Genomic DNA, 8195 nt, shown 5'->3' with positions numbered 1-8195 from the left:
CAGGAGCTGTGGGAGGAAGTTGTGCTGTTGGAGAGACTGAGTAGTATACACCATATCAGGCACAAGGAAGGACGCCCTGAGGGAAGGGTAAAGTGGAGCTTGAGGAAGTGAGGGCTGCTGTGTGGGGGAAGTATCCCAGGGAATTGTACATGTCATGTTTGTAAAAGGTCAGCTTCCATAGTTGATACTAATAGGGTCCCTGGGCTGGAGCCCGGAGCAGAGGGTGGGCTCGGGCTCCCCCCGACCTTTGCCCCCTGATTAATCACTGAGACTGGGAGACAACAGAGACTGTGCAAGGAAGGATAACTTCTCCTCACCTCCCTCACTGCCTTATAACATGGCCCATATGGTTGTTGGGGAAAAGAGGGTTGGGGGGATCGTGATGGGGTCATTGGTAACTTAATGGAAACTGTGGGCCATGTTAAACCCTGAGTGCCTAGGTGTGCCTAGGTGTGACTTTGAGAAGTGTTGAGTTCACCAAACTCAGTGTGAAATAATGAGAGAGCTGCATTTCATCAGCACCTCTGCAAACAGTCCTAATGTTTGCCATGTTACTCTTGATCGGTTTTGTCTAATTTCTTCCTGGCTGTGGGCTTCCCCTGTTATCAACCTAGTGGGCCTGATTCTCAACTACACAATGGGTTTTACACCAGATTGTAACCTGCAAATGAAGCAGGGGCCATAAGGTGTTTTGTTGGGTGTCTTGCACCTCCCTGTGAAGCATCTGGTACTGACCACTGTGGGAGAGAGGCCTGATCTTCTGTAGAAATGCCTATGCTCTTTCGTTCCAAGGAGGGGTCCATGGGTAAAGTCTGATATTGAAGACTAGAGCTATATTGCTCTTACACAAAACCCTTGGCTAGATGGCTAAATCTCTCCTCCTCACCTGAGTATTGTATGATGTCCTTAAACAGGCAAGAAGGTCTGGATAAATTTTTACTTTTGTGTTGTCAAATCAAAAATTTGATTCGTGGAAAATGTTAATCTCCTGGGAAGTGAGAGCCACAAAAATGTTGACGAACAATGTAGTGGGAAGTGTAATCTTTTGATGTGCAGTTCCTGCAATATCAAGCCATGGTACATCCAGGGGATTTTATACAAGACCGATAATATGGAGTGCAGTGAGTCACAGTTACCTCAAAACCCATGTGATTCTTGTGTGGAATGAATGGTCTGGAAATGAGTCTCTTGATATCACACAGGAGATTCCCGACTTCTGCAGATGACGTTTGTGACGTTGCACCCCATAATGCTTTATAGAAATATGTTTATGAGTGTAAATATGACATATCTGGAATATGTTTTATGCTAGACATGCCATGTAACATATCTTTGCAAACATTATGTTCTGCTGAATGTATTCCTCCTATTCATAATCATGTATAATTTTTATATCTGAAGTTATGAGCATTGGCTCTGTGCTTGTATTTAAAGTGTTTGCTCTAGGAAGCACATAAGGCAGATTTGGTCAACATAGCGTGAAGGAGTTAGTTAAGTAATTGGGAGTACTTCATTAACAATGGAGTAACTACGGGGGGTGAGTGATTGTTGGAGCCAGAGTAGGAGGAAGTCTAGTCTGTAAAAGAAGCTTATTGGAACACCTCTGAGGGCGAGATTTACCTGCATTTAGTTTCCTACTTTATTAGACTTAGACTTGCATGTTTTATTCTATTTTGCTTGGTACCTTACTTTTTTCTGTCTGTTCTTACTTGGAACCACTTAAATCCTACTTTTTATATTTCATAAAATCACTTTTTACTTATTAATTAACCCAGAACAAGTAGTTAATACCCGTGGGAGCAAACAGCTGTGCATATCTCTCTATCAGTGTTATAGATGGTGAACAATTTATGAGTTTACCCTGTCTAAGCTTTCTATAGAGTAAAACGGATTTATTTGGGCTTTGTGTCTCATTGGGAACTGGGTATCTGGGTGCTGGAGACAGGAGCACTTAGGGTGAGCAGATGTCCCGATTTTATAGGGTCAGTCCTGATTTTTGGGGCTTTTTCTTTTTCGACACCTATTACACCCCACCCCCGTCCCGATTTTTCACACTTGCTATCTGGTCACTCTAGGAGCACTTCTTAAGCTGTTTTCAGTTAAGCCTGAAGCTTTTGGGGGACGTGGTTCAGACCTGGGCCTGTGTCAAGGTTCCTCCCCAACTCTGAACTGTAGGGTACAGATGTGGGGACCTGCATGAAAACCTCCTAAGCTTACTTTTACCAGCTTAGGTTAAAACTTCCCCAAGGTACAAACTATTTTTATCCTTTGTCCTTGGAATATCCACTGCCACCACCAAACTCTAACTGGGTTTACTGGGAAATGTAGTTTGGACACGTCTTTCCCCCTAAAATCCTCCCAACCCTTGCACCCCACTTCCTGGGAAAGGTTTGGTAAAAATCCTCACCAATTTGCATAGGTGACCACAGACCCAAACCCTTGGATCTGAGAACAATGAAAAAGCATTCAGTTTTCTTACAAGAAGACTTTTAATAGAAATAGAAGTAAATAGAAGTAAAGAAATCACCTCTGTAAAATCAGGATGGTAGATACCTTACAGGGTAATTAGATTCAAAACATAGAGAATCCCTCTAGGCAAAACCTTAAGTTACAAAAAAGACACACAGACAGAAATAGTCATTCTATTCAGCACAATTCTTTTCTCAGCCATTTAAAGAAATCATAATTTAACACATACCTAGCTAGATTACTTACTAAAGTTCTAAGACTCCATTCCTGGTCTATCCCCGGCAAAAGCAGCATATAGACAGACCCAGACCCTTTGTTTCTCTCCCTCCTCCCAGCTTTTGAAAGTATCTTGTCTCCTCATTGGTCATTTTGGTCAGGTGCCAGCGAGGTTACCTTTAGCTTCTTAACCCTTCACAGGTGAGAGGATTTTTCCTCTGGCCAGGAGGGATTTTGAAGGGGTTTAACCTTCCCTTTATATTTATGACAGCCTGTGTTTGTAGCAGGTTAGTGTATCTGGCACAACCAGGCAAGGTACTGAAGTCCGAAGCTGCGAGGTAAAACAGACTTCGAGGTAGTCTCAGCAAATCAGGTGGCAGTCCGAAAGCGGTTTCTATGACCTTATTCATCACATCAGGGACATAGCGTAATTTGTCTATATGGGCAGAACGGACTTCAGTCAAGTGTGTTAGCATCATCCTTGTGAAATCAACTTTTGGTTGTGTTATTTGACCCAGGAGTGGACATGGCTGCTGACCAGTTGATAAACACATGAAGGGAAAGCATGAGAAGATTAATTTAACTGAGTTTTCTTGGTGCAGTGAAATTCAAAATTCCAATATGAAGCTGAACTATTTCTACCCCATTGCCCTAAATGTTCTCAGCTCATCTCCAGCACTGCAAAATTCATGCAAAGGTTGTGTCAAGCGTAGGCGCTGACTTTTCTTTTTGCCAGTGGGTTCTCTCGAAGAGGTGTGTACGTTTTGGGGGGGGGGAGGCTGGCCAATTTTGGGGGTAGACTATTTTCAGCATAATTATACACTTCTTTCATATTCTAGTTTGAGAATATGTGTCTATCATTGGTATCTTTACAATTTTAATTAAATTGTTAGAACGACGTCTTCACTAACGTCCCAGTTGAAAGACATTATGTCTCACTGTAGCTTTCTGGATGAAACTGTCAGCAATCTTATTTACATCTAGTTCCCTGGTATGGTCTTGATGCACGTTAAGGACAGCGGCATTACTCAGTTGCGTCTGTCCCACTGGTGACTGGAGATAATTTGTAAATCTTCTGAAGCTGGAGAATGGTCATTCCACAGTTCAGGATGATACAGGCACAGTGAGAAGGAGTCTCATAAATTTGCAGTACTCTGGAAGCATAGTGCTTTCAGAGTACGGCAAAGGACTTCAAAATCTCTTTCTTGATGGGTAACAGCTAATTTAGACCCCATCATTTTGTGTGTATAGTTGGGATTATATTTTGTCATGTGCATTACTTTGCATTGAACATTGAATGTCATGTGCCATTTTGTTGCCAAGTCACCCAGTTGAATAATTTTGTATCATCTGCAAATTATGCCACCTCACTGTTTACCCCTTTTTCGAGATCATTTCTAAATATGTTGAACAACGCTGATCTGAACACAGGCCCCTGGGGGACACCACTACTTTATTTACTTCTCTCCATTCTGAAAATAGGCCCTTTATTCCAACTTTTTGTTTCCCATCTTTTAACTGAGTTGCCTGGCAATGCTTTCAGGATCATCCTTAATTTAATGACAAGCCTTTTATCTTAATCACCCTGCCCAAGGGCAGAAGCTGAGAGTAGCACAGAACTTATTACATTCCTCACTCAAGCTGAGGAAAACCTGGGTCGCTGTCCTGCAAAGACTCCCACAAACTCTTAGCGCAAACCATGTGATTGGACTTCTTGAAACCAAAGAAAATGTGTCTAAGTCTTTGCAGGAAAAGACTCTTTGCTAAAGCAGGTAATGCAAGGAGAAACTCCACACTGGTGCTTAGGGCCTGCAGAATGCTTTCAACCACTCCAAGAGCACGATTCTTCTATCATTCCAGGGCTTTGAAAATTGCAATTTGAGAAGTGCCCTGTGGCCCCGACTCCTCAGGAAGGAATTTCGTCTGATGGAATTTTTAAGCAAGGAGGGCGGAACAAGGAGAACCAGAAGACCGATATTATGCTGCAGCAGAGTTTTTAATGTAAATGCAATTGGCAGTACACAGTTACAGGAAGAAATAGTACAGAGCAGAAAGAATGTATTTCCAGAGTTTCAAGAAGGCCTGCGACCAATAACAGGCCTCAGTGGATTGCATTTCAGACAACATGTTCTTTGTGCTTTGTTGCAGCTGCAGAGGTTGACAAAGAAGTCCCCTCTGTAACCATTTTAAGTTTTTTGTTTTACCCCAGTCGGTGGGAAATGAGACAAAGCAAAATAGAAGCAGAGGACTACACAGCTTCTCCATTATACATCAGCCATAGCAAAGGTTAAAGTGAGGTGCTAAAGATACGTATTGATGGAAAGGATAGAATATATGGGGCCTAATTCTCCTTGACAGCAAGGTCTCTTTTTCCCCTTTAAAGGGACTTACAGTGATAATGAATGTAAATGATGCCTATGTTAAGGCCCTTGTTTCCTTCACGCTGCGGGCTTAGTGTAAACAGCTTGCGTGTAATTCAGAATGAGTCCACATGTGAAAGCGAGAATCAGCACATGGCTGGGAAAGCACTAGCGGAAAGAGTCCTAAAGCGTAACATTGGAAATGCAGCAGGGCTATCAGACCAAGGTGCTGAGCACACACAGCTCCCTCAGGTGGAGCCATGTTTGCACAGCACTTCTGAAAGCCATGCCCAAAAGATCAGGGGTGAATCTGGATCTTGCTGTTCATTTCCTGGTTCTTCCTTCTTCTACGAACATTCCTGCTGGGTTTAACATGGCCCACAATATCCACCAAGATACCTACGGCCATATCCTCCGTAACCGTAAAGGCCCGGGTAACCGCAGTATCTCCCATGGCCCAATAATCCCCCATAACCATAAAGGCCCGGGTAACCGCAGTATCCCCCATGGCCCAATAATCCCCCGTAACCATAAAGGCCCGGGTAACCGCAGTATCCCCCATGGCCCAATAATCCCCCATAACCATAAAGGCCCGGGTAACCGCAGTATCCCCCATTGCCCAATACTCCCCCATAACCGTAAAGGCCCCCGTAGGCACCATATCTCCCTAAACCATACAACCCTCCATAACGGCCTCCATAGCCGTACAGTCCCCCCGAACCGAATGAGCCTCCCAAACCAGCTCCGACCACAGGTGCTCCTACGGCTGCCACTTCGCTCTGCTGAGGGAAATTGCTCAGAATTGGTCCCGGGAGGGTCACGACAACCGGGGAGGGTCTGATCACCACTTCGGAGTCAGGGCACTGCCTAACGCAGGGCTCATTGCAGCTGCCAGTGACTGGACTGGGTCGGGCCACCCCGCATTCTGGATAGCAGAGGCTGGAGAAAGACATCTTTCTGGGACGGAGGTAAACCTGGAACACAAAACAGGGACTAAAGTAAAGAGAAGGTGCAAGTGCCGGTGGAAGAAAGGTTTCAAAGCTCGGTTACAATTGTCGTGAGGTCAGCATGGGTCCTGAGAGAGAGAGGAGAAGTGGCCTGAATCTCTTTGTGTGTGGTCATGTATTTGTTCCTATTTTCTCTTTCTATGCCTCTGTCCACTCGCTCTAAACTTCCCTCCCAGCAGGCCCCTTTGATCCTCTCAAAAAGACTTTGTCTGAAAAACGCTGACTAGAATAGGTGTAAGTATTTCTGTGCTGGACACCTGGGATTCTGGATCCATTTTAGACATTTCTGAAAGAGAAGATGGCTGGGATCATGGTAATCAGATTGTTTCCTTTGAGGATTTAACCTCTGCATGCAAACCTGTTCAGTCTGGTATCACAGTGTGGCTCTTGGTTCTCCAAACCTTGGGAATCACCAATACTTGCTAAAACAAGAAACAGAAGCTTTTCTTTTCTCCAAACAATTCACTACAGAGAAACTCCTCAGCTGGGGTTTAATGGGTTCAGTTCCACTGACTTCCATAGAGCGGCACGAAATTACACCATGTGAGGTATGGGTATTTCTGCTCAGGAGAACATAGGAATTGCTTGCCTGGATCACACCTCTTGTCATCTTAATCCATTCTCTTGTCCTCAGTAGTGAGGGGTCACAGCTGCTTAATAGAGTAATGTAGAAAACCACTGAATTGTTCCTTTCTGGACTAACCTGAGAATTTCTTCCTAATCCAGCAAAGAAAAAATGGCTAAATGACTTTCATAAATTACTGAAAAGATTTCAATGCTCTAATTCTTCTTCCAGTTAATAGGAAATATGTTTCTGAATTGCATGTGTTGCTCTTAAAGTCTCTCCTTTAGCTTCAGATCATCAATCTACGAGCGCCTGCAACTGAATCACGACTCAAGATAGTTATGGAAGAACCCCCTGATCCCTGACAAAAATCACAGTGAGCAGATGCAAGATTCCGTTGTCAATGAAAAGAGGCCCTATTGTGATACCTCTGTGGTTAGAAAGAGATTGAATGGAATTGGACTTACCCAGTTCACTGAGGAGATGAAGTCTGGAGAAGTGTGTAGAAGAAATCTGAATCGTGAGTGCTTTTATACCGTTCCTAGGACTGCCTGGAGGATCTGAGATGCTGTTTGTGGAGGAGGTCCTAATTAGTTACCAAACAAACTTGATTTCCTTCGCAAGTCCTCCTTTGGATGGAGCTATTTTCCTCAGCGTTGGTGATTATTGGGCTAATCTGAGCCTCAGAGGGCGTGACATGCACTTTGCACTCTTCAGCTGTCTTTCATCTTAGAATTGTACGGGCCAACTGCATTTCTCGTATCATTCCAGAGATTTTATAGGTGCTGCCATTATAATGAAGGTCAAGGTGATGATTCTGAGCAGCATCAGTAGCACAAGTGGGTGTCATGAAAGGAATACAGTTTGGTCCTTGCAATTCATGCTGGTCGTGATTAGGGGCATGGGGCAGTTCATTCTAAACGTGCTATGAAGCAAGCACCCATTTTTCTCCATTCTCACCACCTCCATTCTCAGCAGGTCCAATCCAATTGCCTTTGAAATCCATGGAAAACATTCCATTTCCTCCAGCCTGTTTCCTGTCCTGACTTTAAGTCTGAAATTCATCCTTTGGCAGAGGGATAGTACAATGCCTACAGACAACTTGAGTCCAATTTTAAAGTTTCAAACTTGGTCACAGCAGGGACTTAAGCTGAGCATGGGCCTTTGTGATGGCCATCTGCCTGGGGTGAAGCTTTTTCTATCGTAACTAAAACTTGACCTAACATTGGCCCTTCACTTGGGTCACCAATGCTGTCTCAAAGGGCTGCTTAGAGTAGATTTGGTCATGGGTCAAGGGGAGGGATGGCAGAGAGAGAAAGGAAGCAGTGCTCTTTTACAGAAAGGTTTTGAATTAAGTCTTGGAACCTGTACCCTACCACAAACCATCTCTCCATCCATGAGCAGCCAAGGAATTGAAGTCTAGTTCGACAATGCAGTTGAGTGAGCCCAGCGGGAAGCCCAGGAGAGATTAAAATGATGCATTCTTGGTGAAGGAGGAGATGGCTATGGGATGAGATTTGACATAATGTCTGACGAGACAAAGGGCATGTTGCAGAAAACATTCCTGCCTGAACCAGC

At 44.1% G+C, this 8195-nt stretch overlaps 1 protein-coding gene across 1 annotated transcript; it reads right to left on the bottom strand.

Moving 5' to 3' along the window:
• Window positions 1–4662: 4662 nt before the first annotated feature.
• LOC311510640 (uncharacterized protein) lies at window positions 4663–7160 on the bottom strand. Its single transcript, XM_084610459.1, has 2 exons — window positions 7085–7160; window positions 4663–6019 (listed from the first exon to the last, which is right to left on the bottom strand). The coding sequence occupies exon 2, from the start codon at window positions 5996–5998 to the stop codon at window positions 5414–5416; it is 585 nt and encodes a 194-aa protein (XP_084466585.1). The 5' UTR covers window positions 5999–6019; window positions 7085–7160; the 3' UTR covers window positions 4663–5413.
• Between the last annotated feature and the right edge of the window lie 1035 nt (window positions 7161–8195).

The sequence above is a fragment of the Lepidochelys olivacea genome (genome assembly GCF_965140295.1).
Source record: "Lepidochelys olivacea isolate rLepOli2 genome assembly, chromosome: 1".
Classification (NCBI taxonomy): Eukaryota; Metazoa; Chordata; order Testudines; family Cheloniidae; genus Lepidochelys; species Lepidochelys olivacea.
This window is presented reverse-complemented; position numbering and strand designations above follow the sequence as displayed.